The 13,224-nt window shown below is 38.3% G+C and overlaps 1 protein-coding gene and 1 long non-coding RNA gene across 3 annotated transcripts; one reads left to right on the top strand and one right to left on the bottom strand.

The window, feature by feature from the left end:
* Positions 1-4,308: 4,308 nt before the first annotated feature.
* Positions 4,309-10,701, top strand: rwdd (RWD domain containing 4). Of its 2 annotated transcripts, XM_008327972.3 has the most exons (8): positions 4,370-4,631; positions 5,200-5,280; positions 5,961-6,070; positions 7,075-7,225; positions 7,874-7,982; positions 8,783-8,832; positions 8,967-8,969; positions 9,070-10,701. In XM_008327972.3, exons 1-8 carry the CDS (start codon positions 4,608-4,610, stop codon positions 9,100-9,102), a joined length of 561 nt encoding a protein of 186 aa, XP_008326194.1. In that variant the 5' UTR covers positions 4,370-4,607; the 3' UTR covers positions 9,103-10,701. The 2 variants fall into 2 exon arrangements, with proteins under 2 accessions (XP_008326203.1, XP_008326194.1); XM_008327981.3 differs by lacking the exon at positions 8,967-8,969 and having other exon boundaries at positions 4,309-4,631; positions 8,783-8,831; positions 9,066-10,701.
* Positions 5,288-12,274, bottom strand: LOC103391638 (uncharacterized). Its single transcript, XR_003051425.1, has 3 exons — positions 11,949-12,274; positions 8,910-8,984; positions 5,288-5,472 (listed from the first exon to the last, which is right to left on the bottom strand). It is a non-coding gene; the product is annotated as an uncharacterized LOC103391638 (long non-coding RNA).
* Between the last annotated feature and the right edge of the window lie 950 nt (positions 12,275-13,224).

Raw genomic sequence — 13,224 nt, 5'->3', positions numbered from 1 at the left:
TATATATATTTATATATATATGTATATATATATATATATGTATATATATATATATATATATACATATATACATATATATGTATATATATCTACCTAGCCAGAAGAAATGCTGTCTGCTGCCACAGGGACAGATCCAGAGGCCTACTGAAGTGTGTGTAAATATTATGCATAGCTACGGGCAGTGCTCTACGCATTCCCATTCCTTTACATTCTTGAGTGGAATTTGAAGTTTGAACATGTACACTGAAGTAATGAGCAAAGATAACAGACAGCAAACTAACACATTCTTGTTCTTTGACAGAACATGCCCGGGCATCACCAGGAAGACGGTCCATCGACTTCGACAGCACAGTAGTGGGCCACGATTATGTCACCTGCTCTTTCTGGTGTGACCCTGATATTAGTCTTGCAGTGGGCATTTAAAGGTTGTTGGGGCTCAGGGTCATCGAACACTAACGCTAATTAGAGGACACAGAAGATTTTTACAAAGCTTTAGCTTCCTGACAACATGAATATCTGTTGCTCAGACTACATTCCCAGTAGATCCGGGAATCACGTACAGAGCCAGGCCTGTTGGCTTTTACGTTTGTGATAATGTAGGAGGAATCACATATGATCTTCACAGTGAAGCGATTGAGAGAATGAGTTGGTTGTATTGAAATGTATATAGTTTCATAAATATTTTTTTAAGATGGTAGATCATATACCTGGGTGTTGATTCCGTGAAAGAATCTTCCATCCATCTTCTATTCCACCCTCTTCGATGTCTATGAGATTTTTGTGGCCGAGGAACAACATTATCATTGGTGAGGGCAGTGGTAACTGCTCGATGAAAAGCGGTAGCTTGCAAACAGAAAGAACAGGATATCTAAACATCCATCTATCCATCCATTTTCATACGCTTATCCGTTATCGGGTCGCGGGGGCAGCAGTCTCCATGACCGCCACCCAAATCACACTGCACTGTACCAACCCCCCTGAACCTTCCTGCAGGTGGTGAGTCCACTGGAAGGTACCAACCGCCCTAACTGGGATTCAATCTTGTCCAGGAGGTGAACCCTGGGGTTCCACACCAATGACAGAGACATTGCCTCTGGGGCCAAAGCACCACAGATATACTGCCAATGACAGAGACATTGTCTCTGGGGCCAAAGCACCACATATATATAACCGAAAGCAAAAATGCTCAAAGACCCAAAAGATTCCATCTGCCTGGTTGCAGCCTTAAGATACAAACAACAAACTTATTGGAGTACCATCTTTTCAAAAAGCACCTCGAACTTCTTACACTCCGTTTGAAGGAGAGGCAGAAATAAAAGACATTGTCATTTCTCCCTAGGATTACAGCTCTTGAGAAATCACAAAGTTACAAAGGCCAAATAAGAACAAAGAAAAAAAATCTTCAGAGGACAGAGGAGACGCTGACTTTCTGAATTCTAAAAAATTGCTTTCACGCCTGAACAGGTATATATTTTTTTTATTTTCAGCAGCAAGACACACTTCGACAGTCTGATTTAGTTTCACTTCTCCTTTTGCCGTGTCCATCTGTTTGTCTTGTGGTTTGTTTTGACCTTTTTTTCTCCTCCGTAGTTTTCACTGCTTCACACTTTTTTATTAACCAATTATCCACGTTTTTGCAAAGCACTCCGGCATGACTTCAGCTGTTTCTAACTGTGCTGTATATTTAGACACAAGTCAACGCATGAGTCCATGCGATGAAACCTGAGTTTTTCTGGTATAAATGCATTCATTCAGACACGGTGGGAAACAGGAGCACTTCTGTCTCCATGTCTGCTCCAGTAAAAGATGAAAGCACACATTCACTTTTTTCCCCTCCTATAACCTATTTTTCCAATGAATTCATCGAACTGAAATCAAGACGGAAGGCTCAGTTCGTGCCTGCTCCAATTTTAAAAACGCCAAAACGCAAATTGTTTCGTTCAAAATCGAAACCACCTTTAGAAATACTTTAATGATCACACACACATCGCATGCGTTAGAGACAACGCTTATGCTGTTGAGTAAAAGCCAGATGCATTACAGTTTGAACAACATTCAAATATGTTAACTAATCATCTCAACTCCATAGCTGAACACCTCGACAGAGAAAAACCTCATCAAGATTTTGGTACATTTTGATAAATGAGATGAGAGAAGCTCAGAGAACATTCACTGAAGCGACACAACACGAATTGGTGCAAGTAAACCAACATCAGCGATGAAACTTTACGAGGTGATCATACTTTATGTCAGTGTTTGCCCGTTGCTCTGCTACGCCCACGAGACACAGTGTCCTTTGGGTTTAGTGTGTCTGTGTTCCTCCTCAGCATCAAAACTCTTAGGTTTTTATGTCTCTTTCTGTGTGACTTTTTTACCCAAACTTATTCGTGGAATGCCAGGGAGTGTCTTTGATTTGGCCGTAGACGCTGGGGGAATTTAAAGCTCTTTGGCAAGCACAAATATGCCTCCCAAAAATAGGGCTTTGACCTCAATACTCCAAAGTCTTGCACACAATTTCGGTTCAATAAACAATTACGGCGCTGTTAATGTGCGATAACAACAATAAAGCTGATTGACCATCGCTGACATGGACAGGAGTTTGGGGAACCCTGCCGTAACGTATACATCACAACCTTTTTTTACCACTATTATACAAGTACTAAAATTGCAACATTGCGGAACGTATACATCACAACCTTTTTTTACCCCTATCATACAAGTACTAAAATCGCAACATTGCGGTTGCTTTAAAAAGGCTTATGTTTCAACCTATTTGGCATAATGTAAACAACGTATATATTTAACAGGGGTCTAATGGTACAGAAAACCCAAGGTTTGGTACGTACCTCAGTACCTCGGTATTGACATCACTGTTTATATCTATTTATATATATATTCTATAGATATATATACAGTGGTCTCTCTCCTATCGTGGTAGTTGCGTTCCAAGAAGTAGAAGTGAGGTAGTTATTATATTATTCCCGTATATATTCACCCTCTACGAACCTCCAGCACTGTTATCAACCCTCCCTAGACTGTATTACCCTTCCCCACACAATTATATGCACAGTAGAGTTGTTTAATGGGGACGCAGCGCAAAGAGAGTGGCCGACAGACGAGGGGAGATGCTGAGAGATGCTAGGATGCATGAGCCAACCGTTGTGAGGAACAGAAGAGCATGCTCAATTAGCCAATAGTAGACTGAGTATGCATTGTATTAGCTAATACGCTGTATGCTGTGTATAATCTCATCTAGGTAAACAAAACTATCAGTGATAGTTTGCAAATGCGCTTATCTCAATTTCAAAACGAGAACACACATTTTCAAAGTCAAAAAAAATATCAGATTCAAAGAAAAATCTGAGGTACTGAGGGAGCGAAAAAAGAATTGAGATATAGAACACTGTACACTGTATATATGTACATCCTTTATGTCCCATACTGAAATAGTGCAAAAGATAACAACGCAATGCTTATAGATACAGTTTCTGAGGAAAAAAAACACTGACTCGCTAGTTTGTAGGCCCAGTCATACTGACCTGATCCATAAAGTCCGCCACAGTTTTTGGTTTTTTTTGACGTTAATTAAGCGTCGCCCAGACACAAACCATGACCTGCCTGCTGCCAGGTTGTGCCTTTTCACAAGTACAAGACATCCACAAGAAATCCACAGTACAAGGCTTGTCCATATCAACTGCTAATCAATGTAAAGTTGATGACTCGATTGAGCTGCGATTGGGTTCCGCCACAATTGCAGTCTGACAAAACTTGGTATTGATAGCCTGAAGGGTGCTTTGTTTCATATTCAGTTTCAAGCCATAATAAGACACATTTGATATGTCTGTTGCATCAAATTGATCAGGAAGTTTTTTGCAGTGCCATAGAGAAATTTGAATTTTTTAAAATGGAAGGCTTCCTTGAGATCCTCGAGGTGCATGAATGCTATCCCATGTCATAAAAGGTGAGCATGAAAATACAAAAAAAAATTGTATGCGCTTTCCAGGGCTCTGTAGTGTCTTACGGTTTCACTGTGAATAGATTATGTTTATAGATATACATACAATGAGAAATTGATTCTTCAATCTAATTGAGAACTTAAAAATACCTTGCCTATTATGGCTTGAACTGAATATGAAAGAGAGTGCTTTGTTTCATATCCAGTTCAAGCCATAATAAGACACATTTGATATGTCTGTTGCATTAGGAATTTTACAGTAACAGGGGAGCCATTTGGGAGCCGAAAAAGTCATTAGAGTCGACTTTCATAAAAGAGCATCCTTTTTCAAGCTGCGGCCTTTGTCGCCCTCTCTTGGGCATGTGAGGTTTCAGTTCAGCATTATTCCGTCCACACCAGCTGATGGCGGTATGGTACATACTTCTGTTGCCAGAATATTACTACAAAGAAGAACGGAAACGCAACAGCGCATGTGTATGCTATCATGGCGTCGGCGGCTGTGAAATGAAAAACTGCGATACGTGTTAGAAAAGTTGTGAAATTGTTCCAACAGTGTTTTTTAAAACAACCGAAATGGGTCATTGGTCGTGATTTGTTTTGAAGTGTGTGTTTCTGTTCGGACAGTGTGCCTCCCAGCAGCAGAGGGAGAAGCATGACAGCTAACGAGGACCAAGAGGTAAGAGTGAGCACAGAAAGAGAAGCTGCTGGAGGCTAACAGCTAACAGACGGGACTGACCTCACCACAACCTAGTGACAGCCCGACAGGGATGTTTGTTCAGAGTCTAGGGAGGTTTTAGACCTCAACCGGAGTGATGTTGCAGCGAAACAATTAGTTGTTGTACAACACAGTTAAGTCTTTAGCTTCTGTTAGGCATTAAAGCAGCTGTCATTAAAAACAGCATTGCAATTTAAATGTGTTTATGTTAATATAATGCAAAGAAACAAAAAAAACAAAAACACTGTCAGTGACAATGCGGATGTAATACAGTAAAACACTGTCACATTTAGGTCAGCTAGTAAAGGTGTGTGTTAGAGTCAGGCAATTTTCAGAATCTAACCGAGTCATTAGCAATTCTATGTTGTATTAGATAATATTCTTCTGCATTGTGAATTGTCCTAGTTTTACCCCTAAGACCTAATGTGTCACTTTTATCCAGCGAAGTCTTTGTGTCATATACATTTCCTATATTTTTTTTTTGGTGTCATCTGTGTAAACTCACGTCTCTTCCTGTATTTCATTCCAGATGGAGCTGGAGGCTCTTCGCTCCATCTATGAGGGGGATGAAGTTTTTAAAGAAATTAGCCCAGTGTCCTTCCAGTTTAGGGTGAGTTGAGCTATTTTGATTCCTTTGGTCTCACAAAATATGTCACAATTTATATAAAAACTAGTTCAAATTGTTCGAAATAGTCATTGAGATCAATCAAAATACCTAAATCCAAATATTGCTTACCGGAAAGACAAATTACAGCAGGTAGATCGATGTGTTTCCGGCCTGTTTCCGATTTCTGACGATTTCCTGTGGAATTATTAATATGGAAAAATGTCAAGAAACATATGCAAAAGGATACATGTAAATGCTTTCTAGAGTTGAGAGGGATTTTAGTCATTACTGTGCATCTCGATCGTGGCTTGTGAAATGCATCTAAAGTTGATTTTCAAAACGATTATTCTGTTGTCCTCAACAGTATTAATCAGTCCACAGTCCCTCACAATCTATGTGTGTCTTTCAGCTGGTTAGTTGTAGACATACTGTACTTACTGCCCTGCACTCAGTGAGGCTGGTCTAATGCAAACTGCACGTTCAGTTGGTATTTCCATCTTAAAGTGATTTGGTGAAACAAAAACTCTCTACTACAGTGTTAACCTGATTCACCACCAAATGAATTCTCGTAGACGCGTCAATTCTGACAGCACTTTTAAGAAAACTGGATACTGTTCTGCTCCACTTCAGGAAGTCGCCGTTTGTATTAACAGTTACGTCTTTCCTTGTATTCTACGTGAAAGATAGGTGAGCTAGAAGACTCCAAGGCGTTCATCCTGGACGTCACATGGCCAGAAACGTACCCTGAGACGGCCCCGCAAATCTCCCTCGATGCCTTTTTTAACAATAGAATGTAAGTTGCCTAATGACGAGGTGTTTGTTTTTTCTTTCTACCATGGAGTACGCAGGTATAAATATTTTTGTAGGAACTACTGGAAAGATTTGGACGCAATTTAGACCACTGACATGTAGAAAAGTGTACCAGATCCCTTAAAAGGATTGGTGTCCAACTGTAGGGCATATTCACAAACATGGGTCGAACATAACCAGGATTGGGTCCAAAATATACTCATTACTGATTTGTAATGAATTTAATAAATATTTATCACATGAACACTGGCTAATATATTAAAACATTAATATAAAATATATTTATAAGGTATATTTTCTATTGTCTTTGAACATGTTGAAAAAGGAAAATATCTAATAATTGTATTTATAAGAAATGTATCATTTTTATAATTATAATTTATAATACATGTATTTATAAGAAATGTATCATTTTTAGAATTATAATTTATAATATATTGTTATACTTTTTTTATATATATACACATGTGTATACCATGTGTCCAAAACCTTCGAATGGAAGTGTGTATGTGTCTACGTGGGTATTATAAGATTAAGAAGTCCATTATTTGTCCCAAAATGGGGAAATATACAATAGTATAAGTATACGAGTGAAGTATAGCATAGTGCTGTAGAAATTGGGATATCGCGTAGTTAAAGAGTGGAAACATGCCACGTGTCCAAAACCTTTGAATGGAAGTCTATATGTGTCTATATACCTTTATGTGTCTACATGGATATTATAAGATTATGAAGTCCTTTATTCGTCCCAAAATGGGGAAATATACAGTGTTGACAGCAGCAAAAGTACAAAACAAAGTATATGAGTGAAGTATAGCATAGTGCTGTAGTTAAAGAGTGGAAACATGTCTTTCTACATCCTTTGATTATGTCATTTTAATTATATATAAGCTAATGTATAATAAAATACTAAATCATGTTGTGCAGAAGAACACAAATACAGACAGCATTTTTCCTCATCTCTTTTTTTTGTTCTTGTTACGTTAGCTCTGCAGAGACAAAGCAGCTGATCCTGTCGAGGCTGGAGGAGCAGGCGCAAGCCAACCTGGGCACTGCCATGATGTACACTCTTTTTGAGTGGGCCAAAGAAAATCAGGAGTCCCTCATGGAAAACCATAAGGCTGTAGTGACAGCTGTGGTGGGTACTTTTCACCGCATTTTTGCCTTGGCAGAGTTGTTTCTATGGCTCCTCTGTTTATGCCATAGAGTTTGTTTTTTTTTTTGTTTGTTTTTTTTCAAATACCTGGCCATTGATTGCGGGTTATATGCATGTGTATTTATTGATATATATGGAGTATATGTGGGAAGGAGCCGAACACGATAAGCCTTTTGCGTGTTCCTGCCCTTACTCGGACGCATCGTCTGTGTTTTCTACATTGAAAGTTTTGAGATATTGTGTTTCCCAATAATCAATACAAGTCTGTCTAGGCCCGCATCTGGCCCCCGGCCCTTAGTTTGCCCATGCCTGACATTTACCATAGTACCTTTGTCACTCACAACATAAAAACATCAGAAGAGTCTGACTTACACATGGAATGAAGGACAAAACGTTGTCGTAAACAAAGCTGTCTTCTGCATGTAGGGCTGTGTGACAATTTATTGGACCACCCCGCTTGTCAACTAGTTCCCGCGTCAAATTAGTTTTAACCCTGTATATCAAAATAATGGAAGACTCTCTTAGTTAGTTAATGGGAGATGGTGCATAACCACCAAATGCTGTAGGCCGAGGACCACCTGTATTATTAGAACCTAAGAATCAACCGCCTGCTGCCTCTCGTCATTACAGACATTAGCGTCCAACAGTGACAACACCACCAGCAGCCCCATTGCCAGGAAGAAGGAGAAGAAAGAGCAGCTGACAAAAGCTCAGAAGAGAAGGATGATCAGCAGAACAGGTTTGTCAATCGAAGACGAAGACAGTTTTCAGTACTTGCTCAACACCTCGTACAGTTTTGATTTGATTTGAACTAGCTATCCACCAATCACATCTAGAACGATTCTGACACCACAGTAGAACATGGCCTGCCCTAACTTACAACTGCCTTATCGCCCCCTTGTTGCAGATTGTTTAAAAAGGCTAGTTGACGGATCACATATTCAACACTACAAATATTCAATAGTCAGCCACCAAAGACTGCTAACCTTCGTGTTACATTAATTTTGTTTTAATGTGTAAATCCATTCAAAACGGTTACAAACAAGGGTTAGTAAAACAAAATGCAGAAGGATGCTAGCTCTATTGATAACCTAAGATACTAGCTAATCCCCACCAACTATATTTCTCAGAGGGCCAGAATTGTTCTGAAAAGACACCTTTTACTTCATATCGCAGAGGGCCAGAATTGTTCTGAAAAGACCCCTGGGGGGGTGGACACTCGTATCGTCATATCGTAAAATGAAATAAAAATCAAATTTTTGTCTAATTCAGTGTAAAAGGAGTTGTAAAATGGTGGGGATAGTTAATTCAGTTTCAGTTGTTACTTTTTCCAGTTGCTTTAATATTGGCGTCACAATTTTGGAAACCAGTCACAGGCCAGATCGGACCATCGGTCCGACCAGATTGGACCCCTGGGAATGATCACTGCCGTAGACGACAATAGACTATTTTTGAAAATAGTATAAATAATATAAAATGACGTTACTTTGTCTGTGTATCAGTTAAAGTATAACCACTGCTGTATTTATGTGCTTTCAGATAACAAAGGAGAACTGCCAAGAGGCTGGGACTGGGTGGACGTCATCAAAGTAAGTGCCTTCGTGCTTCTACGAAACGGTGCGTTTTTATAAACTCTCCGAACCATGTATTAACCTTTCTATTTTACCTTTTTTTATGTCTTTCTGTTTTATCTTCTTGCCCGCTGATGCTATACTCTGTGCAGCACGTAAGTTAGTCACACCTGAGGGGAAAAAAAAAAAAGCCACATGAGTCATCACTGATGAAGGAAAATATAACACACAGTGTTTCTCCTCTTTGTGTTGCAGTTGAGTAAAACAGGAGGAAAAGACGACGACTAACTGGGAGCGGACGTATCCGGTTGCTGCTTTACACGGAGAGATCGCAGTGATGTGAGGAAAACCACGCAGCTCCTTCTGCTCTCGTAAAGTCGCAGCCTCGGAGGCGAACACAGACGGCTACGTTACCGGCTACGCACGTCCGAGACTTGCATAATAGCAGAACCGTTCGCTGTGTTGTTTCTGTTGTCTGTCAAACGAACATCTCCGGCGCACCTTGTTGTGCAGTCTTCGCTTAAACGCTATCATGATCCCAGCCTTCAGTGACTCTCAAATGTTGGACGGTGGTTCTGAACGAATGTGTTAAATGTTACATATACATTAAAACGGTATTTCATGGAAATAAATTTTAGATTCTGTTTAATTTATGTGATAATTATATTATTATAATTATGTGATTTATAAACCATGAATCAGGTTCTGTGCCACTTAGGTAAGAGCTCCTAGAGGGCGCTGCTCACACCGACCAGGTCAATATCCTCCACTGCCTGGTGTGTCAGCAGTGTTATCGCCTGCAGACTTTTGTCAGCACTACTGCCACCAACTGGTTTATTTACATTGCCGACTTACTGCCAGTGCTCCCATCTAACATTTGGGTTTTTACAAGTCACTTAAGAATGTTGGCCAAAGCATTATTTTAGCTGCTTCTTTTTTCCATGAAATACAGTACTTTGTGGTGCACATTTTATCTGGTATAACTCATCCATCTGTTTTGATATTACTAAAAAAATTGGTTTTAAAAAGGTGCTGACTCTTTTTTTCTGTTGAAAACATACCAATGTCCATATGAGTGCATTAGATTTTTTTTAATCTTTTGTGGGTCTTAAGACTAAGATGGAGTATTAGAGCCATGTTGAGGATAAAAAATTAAATAAAAAAATTATGTTGTATGTTTGCAAGACTTAAGTCGTAAGTACGCGAGAATGAAGTCGCATGTTTGCAAGAATAGAGCTGAAGGTTTGCAAAACTAAAGTCACAAGTGCACGAAAAGTCGCAAGCGTGCAAGAGTAAAATCATACATTAAAATAATGGCATAATATTAGCGGAAATGTAAAAAGACAGGCAACGAGTCAGTAGGTGAGTGTGAGTGAGATGTGATGCTGATGAGTCAAATGATGAAGTATCTTTTATTTTGGAAAACTACTCAAGTTAAACTTTTCACCGACTTACAATTAACGCTGTTTGCTTTTCCCTTTGTCTCCCCTAAAACACATCATCTAAACAACTTAATTCTCATAAATTTATGACTTTAATCACCTAAATGTATTTAATTTATTTTTTTATTCTCAAGGTTGCACAAATACTTCATATTAAGAGACCCACAAAATGTTTTAGGTCATTTTTTTTGAAGGATCTTATTTGCTTTTTATTTTGTGTTGGATAAATAAACACATTATTTCCACAAAATATACCAAGGTCAAATTGTCATCATCAGTCCCTGTCATCATAACTTTAACTGGAATAGGTAGGATTCTGTCCTGTCAGACAGTTGCAGGTTTGAATCCACCTACATTTTAACACAGGTTAGTGTTTAAATTCTGCCAAATAACCACAGCATGTGGATTTCAAATGTGATGGTGCCATAATAAAGAGGAAAGCTGAGGGTAACTCTTCTCCACATGTGATGTTCTTTCATGGACATGGACTTTAGTTTTCTTCATTATAGGCTTTCTACACTCAACCCTCTGGAGATGATTCTTAAACAATCCAGAATATAATTGAGGTAATCCATGATGGATGAGGAAAAAAAAAACAGATTTTTTTTTCTCCTCATGAAGTCTGTAGTCTGTAAACTTCATTTAATGTAATGAAAATAAATTCAATTCCAGTTGTTGACACTTGGATTTGTTTCTCTTTTTTTACTCCTGAATAAGTCTTAACAAATTATTTAATTAAACTTAAAGGCATAATCTGAAGCTTATTTTAGTCTGAATGAATAAGTGTTTTACCAACAGTGATGCTGCAGTGTTGTGTTCAATGTTTAAACTGTGATGCAGTAACACAAAGTGTAAAAATACTCTTCCTTTTTTTTTGGAGTAAAATGTCTCATTAACTGGTAAGCACTTTGCATTTTCACTAACGTGCATTTTGGGCAAATTCACAATTCCCAATCAGTTTTATCAATTACCCACAAGTTTTGTGATACTTTGCATTTTCACTAACGTGCATTTTAGGCAAATTCACAATTGCCAATACAGGCCTCATCAGTTTTATCAATTACCCACAAGTTTTGTGATTTCAAACTGCTAATTGTCGATAACTAGTTTGCCTAGCAACTAAGTTGACAACGTTTTTAAGTAGGCTAAGTTGTGTCCACTTGAATTCAAAGATTTTTTTATGTGTATTCTTATAAACAAAGGGTCACCAACCTATTTGAAACTGAGAGCTATTTCAAGGGAACTTATAATACGAAGAGCTACTTGTTTGATACAGACTTCCTGAACATTGTAATAATACTAAGTTCTGGGACATACAATAGTAGTCACTCTTACATCGTCATTGCACCCATTTGAATATCATTGCAAGTGGAACGGACACAAAAAACACAGTAACGGAACAATATTTGACCCTCTTGTTGACTAGTTTTATTTTTTAGAACATGTCCATGGGGGCTACGTTGGTGACCCCTAAAAAAAACGTTATTGTCAATCACTTAAGTTCATTGACACTGTATTTACGGTCTCGTAGTGTTTGTGTCACTGTACTAAACCCGAAATGTCTTAAACGTATAAAAAATGTATGTTCGTGTTTGTGAAACCCCTACGTTTCAATCGTATGTCGTGTATATTAATATTTGACATTACAATTTATCCCTTTTACAATATAAACATACTCTCAGTTTTACTTACAATGCTCCGTTGGCCCAACGTCCAAGAAAGGGGTGTTGACCAAATGTAGCTTCGTTAGCTATGTTTACGACGAACTCCTTATTATAGCGTCCACGGGTTCTTACTAACACCTACAAACTCCATTGTCAAAAGTAAAAATTAAATATCTCGAAGCTTCCCAACAGAATGTAGGTGCGTTGTAAGAATTAGTCTCTAGATGGCGACAAAGAAACTCTTCCCAGTATCCGTTTCAACGCACGTTTGTGCCTTTCTGTTGCCTTTACACAAGAAACAATGTCAACAAGCTTCCAACCGCTTCGTCTCCACTATGTTGTCTGTTTACATTTTTAATAAAACGTATAAATGCACAGACATTTGTTCTATCCGAAATGTTCGTAATATTGTAATTTCACAGTTATACTTTTAAGTTGTTTAGTTGAAATATGCCAGTAACTAGAAGCTAAAGTTGAGAAAACGGTTGGCCAATGTAAATTGCGGTGGGTGTGTGCGGCGGGGGCAGGGTATTTAGCATCTTCATGCTAAAATAAACTGTTACATTCAAGATAGTTTCACACTGGGGTGGTGTGTGTTCGCTTATATCAGTATATACAAATAAAATGACTGTGAATAAAGCTCTGGCTCACGCAACCAGAGGCAATTGGAGTTTATTATCCTAGTAATAGTTAATTTAATCCAATTTCATGTGTGATATTTGGAACACTTTCTAATAACTGACTCCATTTGTAAATATCAACCAAGCTAAAGCACTGCGTCAATACACCACACCAGGGGTGTCAAACTCATTTTCACCGGGGGCGATATCAACAACACATTTCCCCTTCAAGGGCCGGTTGTAAATGGAAGACTGTATAGATCAGTACCAGTCCATAAGTCATTTGGTACCGGGCCGCAGTGGGACACAGTGAAAAAATGTACTTCATTTTTACTAATTTACTTTATTCAAAGAGAATCTAGTCATATCCATTTACTTCCTTTATATAAAGATAATCTGGCAATATTTTAATAATAATATGTCATTCAGACTCTAATACAAACAGAAAGATGTCTTATTTTGAAATTTTAATGATCCTTTAATGTAAGAAAATCTAAAGAATTTAAGATTTTCTTACATTTAAGAAAATCTTAAATTCTTTGATTGCCTTAATGAATCTGTCATGTATTTACAGCCAAACCTGTGCCACGGTCCCAGGTTGATCACCCTTGTTGACGTCAGATGTACTGAAGATTTAACTTTTTGCACATGGACATAATCAACTTATCACATTACAGCGACTTT

The sequence above is a fragment of the Cynoglossus semilaevis genome, chromosome 1 (genome assembly GCF_000523025.1).
Source record: "Cynoglossus semilaevis isolate Cse_v1.0 chromosome 1, Cse_v1.0, whole genome shotgun sequence".
In the NCBI taxonomy this organism is placed as follows: domain Eukaryota; kingdom Metazoa; phylum Chordata; class Actinopteri; order Pleuronectiformes; family Cynoglossidae; genus Cynoglossus; species Cynoglossus semilaevis.
Note: the sequence above shows the minus strand (reverse complement) of the source record. Positions and strands in the feature narration are given on the sequence as shown.

Excerpts from the sequence above, each read along its gene's own strand:
- rwdd (XM_008327981.3), top strand. The coding sequence starts at position 4,608 with ATGACAGCTAACGAGGACCAAGAG. Across the intron at positions 7,983-8,782 it reads AAGGATGATCAGCAGAACAG|ATAACAAAGGAGAACTGCCA; the intron begins GTTTGTCAATCG and ends ATGTGCTTTCAG. Across the intron at positions 8,832-9,065 it reads GACTGGGTGGACGTCATCAA|GCAGTTGAGTAAAACAGGAG; the intron begins AGTAAGTGCCTT and ends CCTCTTTGTGTT.